The 14,184-nt window shown below is 38.4% G+C and overlaps 1 protein-coding gene across 1 annotated transcript; it reads right to left on the reverse strand.

Annotated features, from left to right (window-relative positions):
• Positions 1-549: 549 nt before the first annotated feature.
• gmip (GEM interacting protein) lies at positions 550-13,485 on the reverse strand. Its single transcript, XM_005801552.3, has 21 exons — positions 13,217-13,485; positions 11,873-11,963; positions 10,755-10,848; positions 10,482-10,521; positions 7,995-8,120; positions 6,423-6,487; positions 6,154-6,261; positions 5,978-6,058; positions 5,436-5,597; positions 4,947-5,084; positions 4,679-4,869; positions 4,466-4,557; positions 4,330-4,392; positions 4,153-4,236; positions 3,922-4,064; positions 3,640-3,816; positions 3,405-3,542; positions 3,054-3,253; positions 2,624-2,945; positions 2,099-2,201; positions 550-1,284 (listed from the first exon to the last, which is right to left on the reverse strand). Exons 1-21 carry the CDS (start codon positions 13,257-13,259, stop codon positions 659-661), a joined length of 3,087 nt encoding a protein of 1,028 aa, XP_005801609.2. The 5' UTR covers positions 13,260-13,485; the 3' UTR covers positions 550-658.
• Between the last annotated feature and the right edge of the window lie 699 nt (positions 13,486-14,184).

Below are 14,184 nucleotides of genomic sequence, written 5' to 3' on the forward strand. Positions count from 1 at the left end.
TAATAATAACAATTAATACAAATATGACACTATTGATAGTTACGGACATTATTACTCTGGAGACTAAAAAAACTAAATAGAAAACAAATAGAATCCAAACATTTACAATCTGCACATGACGCTTTTGTGCTGATTGGTATATATATATATATATATATATATATATATATATATATATATATATATATTTAAATTACAAGCACCTGCATGTTACATTCAAATACTGAATACTGAAAATGGAACACCCTCCCCCCCCAAAAAAACAACAATAACAAAAAAAACATGTTCCTGTACTATCTGGTTGTTGCATTTTTCTGCTGAAAGGTTGACCGTAAAAAGAAGAAGATTTAACCGTACTGTCTCTGAGTAATCATCACCAATGATTTATTGCAGGTGAGTTTGAAATCAACGTTTCTAAAAGCTTAGTTTTTTTTAACAATTCAAACATGCTAACATAGGGGAAATCAAAATGAATAAAATACAGTAGATGATGATTTTCAAAAAAACTACATGAATGTAGTCAGTTTTTACTGTTTTAGTCACAGTTTTTTTTGTTTTTTTCTTTTCTTTTCTGTTTTTTTTTTTACACACAGTGTAAAATAATTGCAGTTTTTCAGTGTATGTAAATCGTTATGTTGTCTAAAAATGTCCCTTTCCCTCAAACAAAGAGCTGCTCCTCCTTCTCTGAGTGGCTGCGTCTCAGCTTCAAACTAGACAGGATCTTCTGGGCTGGCGAGGTCATGTTGTGCTCAGCAGAGCTGGTCCTCGGACACGGATAATGAATGCGGTTCTGTCCAACACTGTTCACATTTACTTTGTGATCTGCTTGACTCCATCTTGTCATTTCTTGAGTGGACCTCTCTGTTGTACTGGATGATAATGCAGCTCCTGGTGATGTTACCGTGGAATCCACTCCCAGCATGTACTGCACAACCTCTCGGGGACTCAGAGGAGCATTGACCGTACCCTCTGCTGTAGTGGTGACCTGGTGGGGTTGCTGAATGATATCACAGTGGCCCTCTAAGTTTTGCAGAAATCTCTGCGATCCAGGGTCTGGAGAGGAGCTGCGGCTGTTGTTTGCACTACGATAATTTGCCCTTTTGGGAGTCGCTGGCTGTTTCGTTGCACAGTCTGGGTTAGAGAATCGGGTTCCTAGGTTTTGAAACCGGTGATGCTTCACAGGCTGTCTAGTAAAACGATAATGTGGCTGTGTGCCTGAATCTGAGGAAGATTTTCCTGCAGCTTTGCCTTGAGGATTGCTTGATGTTGCTTTCATAGCCAGGACTAGGGTGAAGAAAGAACATAAATGTGTAATTTGCAAAATTACGTCAGACCTAGCAGAGGTTACTGGTTATTTATCTTGCATGTTTGTTAGGCAAATTTAGAAAACCTTGCCATGTCATTTATCTTATTTCTCAATTTGAAACTGAAAAAAGCAAAAAAAACAAAACAAAAACAAAAACACATATGTTATTGATTTGAGATCTACAGCCGTATGCAGCCGTATGCACATGGCCAGTTGTGACTTGAAATATAAGAGGTTCTTGTAGATGAAACCGCACAAAGAAGCAAAGCAACAGAAAAGCAAGTAGCAAAGAGTAGTGTGAGCTTCCTGTGCAGCAAAAAAGACCCCTTAAGACCCCTAAGTTCCCTTATTTTGCTGTTATTTTTTAAAATAGAAATTAAAACCCACAAATGATTTCTAATGCTAATCATTGGTAATCAATGTGGTTAAATGTGATTATATATTAAACTGGTGGATTAATATAAAGGATTAAGAAATGTAAATGTATACCTGTTTTAGTTTACCACTTATCATCAAAGGGAAGTCATAGTCCTAAAAATAACTAGAGGAAATGAGCTGAAACAAGAAATGACAACAGAACATGTGGCAGTCTACACCCACAGCATCAAGTGGTTAGAAACCGACTCTTACTTTACCATAAATAGCAACCTGTTGGTTTGATATATGCATTTTGAGACAAACCTAATTAAAACATGCCATCTACAGGCAACAGGAAATGCCAGTATCAACAAAATGTATATCATTTCTATTTGTTTGTTCAAGAGCATTTGACTGAAGCCCACATCTGCCTACCTGCGCTCTCATTGGCTTCAGGGCCGAGCTGGTCCACTGCCTCATTGGATGAAGACTTGTCAGAGATATAACCCTCGCTCGAGTCTCTCTTGATAACTCGGCTCTGTTGGAATGATACAAGTTGAGGTGGATTTCTGGGAGCGTTTACTGCTCGCTTCTAATCCTACTCGGTCTGGGATAGAGGGGATAGTGGGGCGATCGCTACGTTGGGTACAGTAATTTTGAGCTCTTATTCTAAATGTTATTATTCTCCCTCTTCTATTCGTTTTTGAGTTATTTCCTTGAGACATTCTGAACGTTTAAAGTAGGATTAACAGTGGTTATTTTTTAAATAGTTGGAAACATTCAAGAACTAAAGGTTGACAGAACATGGAAAGCAGAGCTTTAAGCAGAAATAAAGCAGCTGAGTAGCTTTCTAAATCTTAAAGAAATTAGCAAAAGGTTAATGTGCTAAGGCTAAGTAAAAGAAGTGCAAAGTACATGCCAGGGACACGTGAGTTATCCTTTTAAGACCAAGGTACTTACCTCTAGAGACTGTGGACGCTCTTTGGGGGAAGTGTCAAGTTGCAAGTCTGCCTCGACTCCATCCAGGGGACAGGAAGCTCTGGGTGGGGTTTCTGGGAGAGGTGCTGTGGGGGCTGGCGGAGGGGGTGTGTTCATGCTCTGCTCCATTCCAAAAATCCTGTCGTGATGTGCAATGAGGAACTCCACAAGCATCGCCTGGTAGCTCGTCTCCAGAAGGGCAATCATTGACATGTCCGTAGACACTAGAGGGCGCAATAATGTCGGTCCAAACACAATACCTAGATTGCTAGGTGACATCTTGTTGTCATAGTTCTCTGAAACTCTGGGGAGGCAAAAACAATGACAAATGTAAGAACAGCTGCATAGAAAAACAAAGGGACAAAAGTTAGGTAAGTTAACCTAAAGGTCTTTTTTTCTGTATCATGCTTACCTTTGCAGATGAGAAATAAGGTACTGCAAAGTTGAGTAGTAATGTGAAGGGAGCTTTTTCAGTAGCTTTTGTAGTTTGTGAATAATGTCCAATATCTCGTTGGGTTCTGGTGAGGTTTCCTTTTCACTCAGGTGCTGAATGGTCTTTCCCGCCCCGATGAATTCATTGTACAGGTCAAAGGTTAATAGAGGCTCTGGTAGCTAGAAAGTAATGCAGTGCAATGATTTATGCAGAAGAGAACAAGTTGCTGCTGAATATTAATGCTCTTTTAGACAACTAAACTCTATTTTTAAAGCAAACAATAAATTAGACATAATTTTTATTAAGCTTTATTAGAACTTGTAGAAGTACCTCCTTGAAGAAGTGCTTAAGGATAGATGTGATGTCATGTGGCGAGTGATCAGAGAGGTCAACCTGGTCCTTTTGTGTCTCAAACGTCTGGCAGAGCTTCTGAATGCGAGGTTTGGATCCACTCACACGATACACCCCCTCAGAAACAACGGCGGACAGCAGTTATTAGACAACAGTTCCGATTCAAGAAGCTACATCTTCTAGGTCAACCTTTTTGAAGATGGTAAATTAATACCTGAACAGAAAGCGCACGACTTTCAATCTCATTTGTGCAGCATCGAACAACAAATGGCACCTCATCCGGCCGGTCTTGTAAGATCACAGAGAGGTCCACTCCAAATACGGTACCTTTCTTCTGCTCACACTCTAGTTGACACACTTCCATACACTTTCTGTGGAAAGCCAGCCCACACTAACGTGTAGGAGGGGAAGAACAAGTATTACTATTTTTATTTTTCCTCTTTTACCCATATCAGTCTGTATTATTACAGTTCATCTTTCAGACATGACTTCATACCTCCTCACATTCAACCCCACTGACAACAATGTAGTTATCACACTGTTTGCATTTAGCCATCTTGCTCTTCATTTTTTTGAGCCGATGCGTCAGCGCAGCTCGAGAAAACATTCGTGTTTTCACAGACTGGCCATCAGCATAGTCTGTGGACATAGAAAGTAGACACCTTTTGTGAAGTTTAACATCAACGCTGATGCAAATGTTCTGAACGTGTGCAGTGAGGAAACCGACCTGATTCTGACACCATGTCTGATACTTCCAGGTCATCCGATGACACTGTCAAAGTAGATAATGTTTTGGGCAGTCTTCTATGAGCTTAAACAAAAAGAAAAAAAAACAAGACAAATGCAAAGTTTACATTTTTATGCAAACTTTTATTGACAAGAGCAAACAAGGGCCTGTTTTTACCAGGGCTTGAGAGGGATTCCAAACTGCCTCCCATACTCTCACTGTCACTGTGCCCCGTTCTCCCTAAAATGCATCAAAATGTAAGTTAAGAAGAAAAGTTTCAAAAATGGCCATGACATATTTTTTGAGCCCTTACTGCCATCGATGGATCGTTTATAAGGACTATCCTCAATTGTGGGTATTGAGTCCTGCAGAGGGCTGAGAATGTTGCTGGGTTTTCTTCTGTTGCTTTTAAATGAAAACAAAAAGTCATTTGATGATGAGCAAAATAGAAAAAGGAGCACAAATACATGTCTTTCTGCTGCAGTTCCACCAAAAAACAAAACAAAAAACCCCTTTCAGGCTTTACCTTTTACCCTGAGGAGTGTAGTCTTGAAAGCTGAACGTTTGGAGAGTTTGCTCAGGCCGACGCCTGCTGAGGATGTAAAGCAGATAGGGTTCGCCAGGCTCCACAGTCCTGCAAGTCAACTCAAGGTTTTGATACCCAAGAGGCATGGGCTCTGTTTGCTGCCGCTGGTAGTAGAACATATTGACTGTGACCTGAGGCAAGGAGACCAGATTGTTTAGACACAAGCTGAAAGGAGAAAAAATATATATATTTTTTTCTTTACACCAACCTCTTTGAGCAAATTGTCTCCCTGACAGATGAGCTTGCGAGTGTGAGTAATGATTCTTTCTTTGGACTTCACTAATTCATCTTGGGTTAACTTGGCGTCACTCACACACTGTCGGTAGAGAAGTTCTGTCTCTAATACCTAGAAGGAACACAGACTTAACCTCAAAGCTCAAAAATCTGTTTCTTTTTTTTAAGAGCAAAACGCTGTGCTAAAGTTACAACTGTGTTTTCAAAAACATTACTGTGTAGATTTAACAAATAAATTACAGCCTTTCTGTTCCCTCAAAAATATAAGAACTTCATGGAAAACTGAAGCAAATATTTATATATAAAAAAAAACCCATCTGAAATTACCTACTACAAGCTTAATTCCAGAGTAATTATTAAAATATCTATCTAACCTTAACAAATAAACACAAAACAAATAAATGTTTTTTTTTTCCTGAGAAGTGTATTAAATTTGTGTGTTAATAACTTTAGGTTAACACACTTTTGACTGTGCTTCATCCTTGGACTTCCTTCTCTTGTCGAGTGTTTTTACTCCAACTGTGTCATCCACCGCTTTCGCTGAGACCGCTTTTGCCTTTTCCAGTTCATCACAGCGTTGGAAGTATTGATGCTTGGCCTTTTTGAGAGCCGTGACTGCATCACTCTGAAAACAAGAAACGGAGATGGACTGCAGAATAAGTAGAAGAAAAACCTATTTATAATTAATTTTTTAGCACAATACAAATTGAATTACAACCTTCTGCTAGACTTATGAAAAAATATCCAAACATGCATGAGACATATTGGTGTGCACTCAGAAGATAGGGATTACTGAATATCTACTGAAAAGGATAATATAGAGAGACTCCACAAATATAAGACAATTACCACTTTATTGTGCACAAATGTAGTGTACCTTGTAAAAGGTATCAACCAGGTCATATCCAGACACCTCTTTAGCAACAGTGTTTTGATTTTTGACAAAATGTGTGACAATAAGCAGAACGCAACCACAGCTATAAATATACAGCACATTTCCCTCACCATCTTCCTTTGCGCCCTTGCCCACTGATCTTTAAACTCTCTCCGCCACTTATCGATCTCAGTCCTCTTGTCAGCCAAAGCCTTTATGACAAAAACAAAGTTCACATCAAATACTTTCTGAAATCTAAAAATGGTTTGTTGAAACTCACACTTTTTGTTACAGTTTACATCTCTACCTGGTAACACCGGTTTTGCAGGAGTTCTGAAGTCCTTCTAGAGGTCAAACTATTCTTTATATCTTGTTCCAAAGTCATGGTGTAGATATACTGTAGTGGCATCATTTCCTGCACAGTAAAAAAAAAAGCATTAATATGGTTTTACTGCAGCTGATAGACTATAGCAAAATGGTCAAACGATACAAGCTTAAATTTGAGGAACAGTATTAAATTCTAGAACATTATGGTCATAAAAAGAACCTTGGTTTTTTTAGTTAGTAAAGCCGTACCTGTTGTGTCACGCTGACCTTTGCTCCTTCTGCTGCCTTCATCACATTTTTTGCAAATTCTTGCTCTGTCAATGAAAATGGGCAGATGATATTGACTAAATAAATATACTGTAGGAAAATAAAACTGCATCTTTTATAAAGCAATAAAACTATGAAATAAAATGTTTACAATTAGCTAAAACCATGAATAGAAATTAAGGTTCTCAGTATGCTCTAATGATCTTATCTAGAATTATTTCGGTGTTCAGGTCCAAGTCGTTACGGGAACGCTGTTGTCCCAGTACTGTTCTTTATCCGTTCTCTCTAAGCTGTCTCTTTGTTGTCATGAATCAGTCCCAAAAAGGCAGCACCATGAACAAACTTTATAAAGGTGTTTGTGGTATGAATGAGTGAGGGATGAAGTGTGAACTCAGAGTTAAGGTAAGGGGTGAAAATAAAGTTTTGTGGCTCACCAGAGCTCAAAATTAGAGTAGCTAAGATTTGATCATCTGTTCTCAGCCTCTGTGATCAGTTTCTGAAGAACTCCAACACCCATGCACATAGTGAGATGCCCTCACCCAAGCTTTGCACTTTTGAACTAATTTATTTGAGAACATTGGGTTGAAGTACTTAATAAAAATCCACAAACAGTGTACTTATATAAAGTGCTGTGAAGACTGCATAATCTGTTCATCTATTAGTCTGACATGCAAGCCGTTGCTGAAACACTGAGGGGACAGAAACTTTAGGAAACTACTAAGATCTTGTTACATAAAAGTCAGTGGCCAACCAATGACTCAAAATGAAACCCATAACTTATACATATTACATAATCATGTACAAGACATTATTGTCATGTAAAAACTAGCAATTCGTTCATGTTTTTGTCCTTATTAGTTTTATTTGTAACCAAGTCCTTATTTTAAAATACTATTATTATTGGGAAACATATCTCACAGTGTTACTACATACTGTGTAAGCAGTGGTTTTCTTTGAGCTCCACCCAGCATTACATGCAGTTGCACTAGACCGCTTCAGACAGCTTTTGTGGGCAACCCTGTTTTTTGATCACTTCCTCTAGACTTGTAATCTTTAGATCCCTTTCTGGACACTGCACCTGTTCAGGCTGGTCTGAGGGTAATCAGTGTCTGTGTGCTCTGAATGAGCCCCCTCTTCTTTAGTGCCCTCCTCTTACTTGCTAATCTTTAATCCTTTCTCTGTGTACGTTGTTCACTGGGGAGACAGCAAATGATCAGAGAGGCTAAGAGGGTACATTGTTCCAAAATATGATCTTTTTTTTTCTGCTGAAATACTGCATGTGCCACTATGTACGTATTACTTAGAGATCAAAGTTATGCTTTGCTTGTGAAACACAGAAATCCACCAAACAAGTGAAATACACTGAACCTAAACCCAAAAAGCAACAGTCATTTTCCCAAGCTATTTCCTGTTTGGTGTTTCGATTTGCATTTTGTAAACAACTGTTGCATTTCAGCCTTTTCTCACCTGTTAGATTTAAATACACCACAGGACAGTGAAATTATTTGCATGTTACTCTGCTGCCTCCTTGTTTCAGGTTTTTTATGAACTCACCCAAGCTGATTCTCTTCTCCATCCAGGCAAGAAGGTCCTTGGCGTAGCGGCACCACATCTTGGCATACTGCAGTGCCGTCTCCACTCCATCCTCACAGCGAAAGAGGGCCAAGTCTGCTTCCTGGGCTGTGAGGGAGTACATCAGCATCACTGTAGGCTCTGCACACTTGGGGATGAATCCAGAGATAACACTGGGTCCGCTGGGCTACACCCAAAACTTCTCCTTCCTGGAGGACCTAATCTACCACCAACCGCAGAGAAGCATCAATCTAGCTTACGGTGTCAGCCCAAAGACTCCACTCCAAATCAGACAAGACAAAACTAATGAAAAACCAAACAAAGCTTTAAAAAGCAACACAAACCAAGTACAGGAAAAATCAATTGCATCTGGTAAGTCATTGCTGTTCCTCAGGGTAAGTTGTCGCTTCCAGGTATTTTCAGCAGAATGTTAACATGCCAACACAGTTCCTGTATTGTTTAGGTAGCTGGCACAGAAAATAGGGATGTATGTCATAGGGGAGGGCTTATATCAACCACAGGCGAACAGCTATAGCTAAATAACTTCCCTCCTCTCCTCTGTTCCTCTCTCTGCGTGGACCCTCCCCCTTACACCTATTCACTGCTGGTCAGCTTTTGAGAGCTGAGCCACTTGGTGAGAGCAGAACAACATGACAGAGCTGGTAGGCACTAAGAGACACTATCATGTCTCAACTCTACTGTGGTCTGGCTGACAGGCTGTTTGTTTGCCAAGCTCTGTGACTTCTTCCTCTCTGACTCATTTCACCTCTGACTGGGTGATGTATGTGTGACAATCACATGCTCTCCAAAAAGCTCTCCACCAAAACCGTCCAGTCTCTTTCTTGTCTCTGCATTCAAACTCAGCACAATGAAAATAAAGCGTTGTCACTTTCCAACGTAAGACATGCAATTCCTCCAACAACTTAGCCCATTACAGAATTGCCGTTAATCAAAAGTCCTCAGAAGGAGTGCCGTAACTTATCTCAGTAGTTCCTCATTCAGACATGTAGATTTCATTATCCTGTGTTTTGACGTGGACACCAAATCCAATTTGGTCAAAATCCAAGCGAAAAAAAAAAAAAAATCCACCTGGGGGATTTTTTTCCCTGTCTTGTTCTCTAGCAGAGTCAAAAGTAATCCAAAGTGATGAAAAAATTGTAGCCAGGTGATGTGATAAAATTGACAATATTGAAATTCCTGTCAATTTTTGCAAATAGAAAATACTCCTTTTAAGAAATCAGTCCATGTGTAATTCTGTGCTGCTAAATGACTACAGCCTCTGGCGCTTAGATTGAGGATTATCCTGGTTAGTCCAGATTTCTGAGTGAAAGACCTTACAGTCGCACTGAGTAAGATTTACCTCCTGGAGTGTTGATTGAGCTTCTGGGATAAGACAGGGTGGGGGAGGAGCTGTTGAGCTAACAAGATTAAGTTCGACTTTTTTCTTTTTTGTCTCTGGGCGGTTCAGTCCAAAGTTACTCATACCCCAGGCAGATTTACATTTAAATGCATCTGAAAAACATTCATTTGTTTTTATTAGCATTTTTAATGGCAATAAAGCAAATAATATTTATACTTTTCTTAATAATCAATGGATTTTTTTTCTGGTATTACAACAATCAAACCCTGCTGATCAACTTTTTGACATTTTTTCATGGGTTTGTTGAAGATTTATTTTGTTTTTTAGTTCCAAGTCCTTACATTTGGAAGGCCTCTTTGCCATCACCCTAATCTTTAGCTCCTGTCACAGATTCTCTTAGATTCAAGTCAGGACTTTGTTGGGCCTATCAAACATGTTAAAACTACACCCAGACAGAAGAAACATGTCAGTGAATCTGAATCTGTCAGAGCTAGAAATACTTTTGGATGCAACTGCAAATTACTTATGTCATCTACAAACGGTCTTCTAATTTGAATAGTCTTCTGTCTGGTATAATAAAATCTTTTCATTAGATTTTCTTATGGAAGCATCTATTAAAAGGGATGGTCTCTATTTACTTAGTTTGTATTTCTTTCACTCAAGCCACGTAAGTGACAACTTGCCTTTATTTAGTCTAACCCTCCTTCTCGTGTGTAATAAATTTGGAGCATCTGTGCCCTGCTTAAATCCTCTCGCTTTATCCTAATCTTGTTACAACAGGTTAACTGTAACTTACAGCTAGGAGTAAGGATGTAACCAACACTAAAATAGAATATGTGTTGCTAGCAGCAGCTGAAGTTTCTCCTCAGAGACTGACAGGATGACAGAAATCAGTGACATGATGGTGTATGTTAAGGTGAAGAGGTGATTAAGCTAGTGACCTTTCACCCTGAAACCATGTTCTAATAGATGTTGTTGTACAGGAAACCTGCTCATCACGGTTTATGAAAGCCAGACCTGAAGCTGACACACAGAACAGGGTAAATTGTTTGTTCACTAGCCCTCTTTTCTTGTTTATTATCTGAGTTGGCATTAGGAAGACATCCTACCTCTTAGGCATCCATCGCCTTCACCTGCCTCAGCACCAATCTGTGAAGTAAAAAAAAAAAAAAAAACTTACACCACAGAAGGAGAAGCTTACTCTGTCAAAGCACATCTACAGCCAGCACCCCTGGCACTGTGTTACATCGATTATAAAATATGTAAATTGTATCTAGTTAACAAAATCAGCAAATTTATTAACAGATCAAGAACTGAACTTTAATATCATATAATAGAGATTCATGGTTTTCATTAGTTGTAGGGGGGAAAAAACACCTTACATGTTCGTCATTTTGCTCTGTGATCTCTGCACCGTCTCCAGATTCACTGGATTCAGAGATGAATTGGCAGTCGCTGTCTGTTAGCAGATCTTCTCTGAACACAGGACAAAATGTAATTCAAAAGAATCAAATACAAATACCTCAAAACTGCAGGGTTTGTCAAGGAATATGAGCTGTTTTTATTTCAAAATACAAGTAAAATTGAATATCCTACTCTACTTTGTATGTATTCTTGTTATTTCATATTCCTAATTCTCATTTACACATTAGATCAGGGGTGGGCAATCCTGGTCCTCGAGGGCCGGTATCCTGCAACTCTTAGACGTCTCCCTGGTCCAACACACTTGAATCCAATGGCTGAATCACCTCAGCTGCAGTCGGGTTCTCCAGTATCCTGATTATGACCTCATTATTTGACTCAGGTGTGTTGAAGTAGAGATGCATCTAAAAGTTGCAGGAGACCGGCCCTTGAGGCCCGAAGTTGCCCACCCCTGCATTAGATAGTGTTAACATCTTTATCAGTCACAGGAAACTTAGCGGCATTTGAAGGTGCACAGGTGTCAAACTGTGCTCTTTAAAATTGGCCACTGTCCTGCCAATTTTAGATGTGTCACTAATCTCACACAGCCGACTCAAATAATGAGGTCATTAGCTGGACTCAGGAGAATTTGACTGCAGCAAAAAGCTAATTCAGTCATATGATTCAGGTGTTCTGGACCAGTGGAAAGTCTAATAGTTGCAGCACAGTCCTCGAAGCCTAGTGTTTGACATCCCTATACTAGAGGAACCAAATCCCAAGAAAAAAAAACAAAAAACTTTTACAAAATGTAGACTTATTTCATGTGATTGAGGTCAAACTGTTGTGTTCACAGCTGAATAGACATTAAAAAGAACCTGGAGGAAGAGTTAAAAGGAAATAAACGATGTAAAAAAACCAAAAATAAAACAACATAATAAGAAGAATTAAAACCAGGAATGGTTAACTAAAATGCTATAGATGTAAATAAATATGAAAATATAGAAAAATATGTATATGCTGAACACTCAATTTATTTCTATTAGATCTTTTCCTGTTAACCACAAATAGCCGATTCAACGGTTAAATATCTATTACTTACGAGGAGATTAAGGAGAGATCAAGATTATCAAAATCCCTGAAGATCTCACTGTATCGCTTGGTTTCAGACTTTTGAGGCACCTTCCTCAACTCTGAAATAAGAAATCAAAAAACAACCTAAAATGTGATGAAACAGTCTTCCTTTTTATGTCACAGAAAGTCAAATAAAATCTTTCTCAAAACATGTTTGCATATCATAATGAATACAGAAGTTAGATCAAATTAGATAACATCAAACATCTTGTAGTGTATAACCCAGATTAACTTATTTTATTGATCTACAGTTATAAATGTAGGACAAACTGTGTGAAGAATGGTTGACAAACACAAGGAATCCTACACAAGAACAAACAACACACATACCAAGAATATTTACTGAATTAAAAAAAGATCAAACTAAGATCCTCTTTTAGACCGTCTGACAGCATTTCCTGGACATTTCAGAGAAAAACAAATCTTTCGATCAAATGTGAGCTAAATATATAATGCAGATAAAAACTGTGCCTTTTGTAAACCAACGCTCAAACGTTTGTGCGTATGCTATTCAACTGCTGTCTCATCTTCTAGGTTTTGCCCCAACAAATTACAACAGATGCAGCAAATAAGTGAAAGAAATCTCCCTCCCTCTGAGGCGCCTCCATCTTGGTCAACCACATCCTGCTCACAATTCGTGTCACGTCCCATAATGCAATGAGTCCCTGTTTTTCACACCAGTAGAGTTTCATGACAGAATGAGAACTAAGAGTAAGAAAGACATTTCAGCAACGTTCAAAAATCTAACTGTCAAAACCTGACTGAAACCAGTTTGTGTTTGTTGATTTTTTTTTTTTTTATGGCTTATACAACTTTAGCATCAATACATTTGGGGCATATTATGGCAAGATTTGAATTTTTTATATTTCTGCAAATCTGCAAACTGGTCCGCCAGTTTAAATCATTTTGGATTATAAAATGATTGTGAATAGATCCTGTTCTATTACAATTCAAAATTCAGCTCTCAAAAATGAAGGAAGAGTTCAGGAAGTTTACAAACCCTTCAATGGCATGCAGGATGCCTCAAAGCACCACTAACACTCTAGTAGACACATTTAGGCTCACTGTGCATGCAACATGTGCATGCACCCACATGCAAAGTCTTCCCCATTATGGCGCCACTGCATCGTCAGCAAACAAAATCAGATTTGCCACTGTAAGGTAATTTACTACAGTGATGAATGTACTATAAATCTTAAACAAATGGATTAAAAAATATAGGATTTAATAAGAACCTTTAAAAAAAACCCGGTAACATACAAAAAGCAAGAGATCACTTTCACAAACATCTCCCCAAAGGTTGAATTCTCACCTATAGTTTGAGAAGAATCCTTGTTTAACACTCCTTCTTCCATTTCTCCTCACTTTCCACGTACCAGCTAGACCCTAGATACACTCACACATCATTGCACCTGCATTCATTCAACAATATATCACTTAAAAAACAAAAAAAGAGCCGTTGCAATGGCTGAAAAGTTGATCCAGACCGTGTATGCGCAGGAGTACAGTAGCAGAAAATGATCAGCACACAGCCCTGACCTTGCTACCGTTAAATCTCTCAAAAGATCTTCCTCTGCTAGAGTGGAGGTTGGCTAATGTTTTCACCATGAGGGGAAGAGGAAGTGTATCTCTGTCACAGTAGGACCCACCCACATTATAACACCAAATATAGTGAGAAGGTGCCACTGTGTTAAGTTTGTGTTGTCTTATTTAGGATTGCTGACTTATGAAAGGTGGGTTTTTAAATTAAGGAAATAACATCATCCAGCACTATTTATTTATGACCGTTGTACATGGTGGAAAAATAAGTTGTGCGTAGTAAACCCAAGAACAGCTAATGAGGTCACAGTTGAGAGGTAAAGCAGTTGTTGCATCTTGTATAAAAACATTTAAATGTTGACTTTGTATTACTTAAAATCTAAGCCCACATGGGACACATACAGAATGACGCTGCTAATGTTATGTACAATTGCATATTATTGTCAAAATAAAAATCACAAAATTTACTTTTTAAAATGAAACCTTTAATTTTATCTTCATACAATAAACCACACACAGATTTTTACACAGTAAAAGGGTGAATCATTTTTTTAGCATGTGGAACATATTTCCATATGCCTCTGACGAAGTTGTTTACTAAAAAAAGAAAATTACAAAATAACTTTTATTTTTTTTAAAAAATTGGCAACCAAAAAAGTTGACAAGTACTGGGTTTTGATTATTCATCTGCAACTGTTCAGATGTTTGGAAAATAAACATTTTGCTGTGTAACATAAAATT

Source organism: Xiphophorus maculatus, chromosome 16 (genome assembly GCF_002775205.1).
Source record: "Xiphophorus maculatus strain JP 163 A chromosome 16, X_maculatus-5.0-male, whole genome shotgun sequence".
NCBI classification, from domain to species: domain Eukaryota; kingdom Metazoa; phylum Chordata; class Actinopteri; order Cyprinodontiformes; family Poeciliidae; genus Xiphophorus; species Xiphophorus maculatus.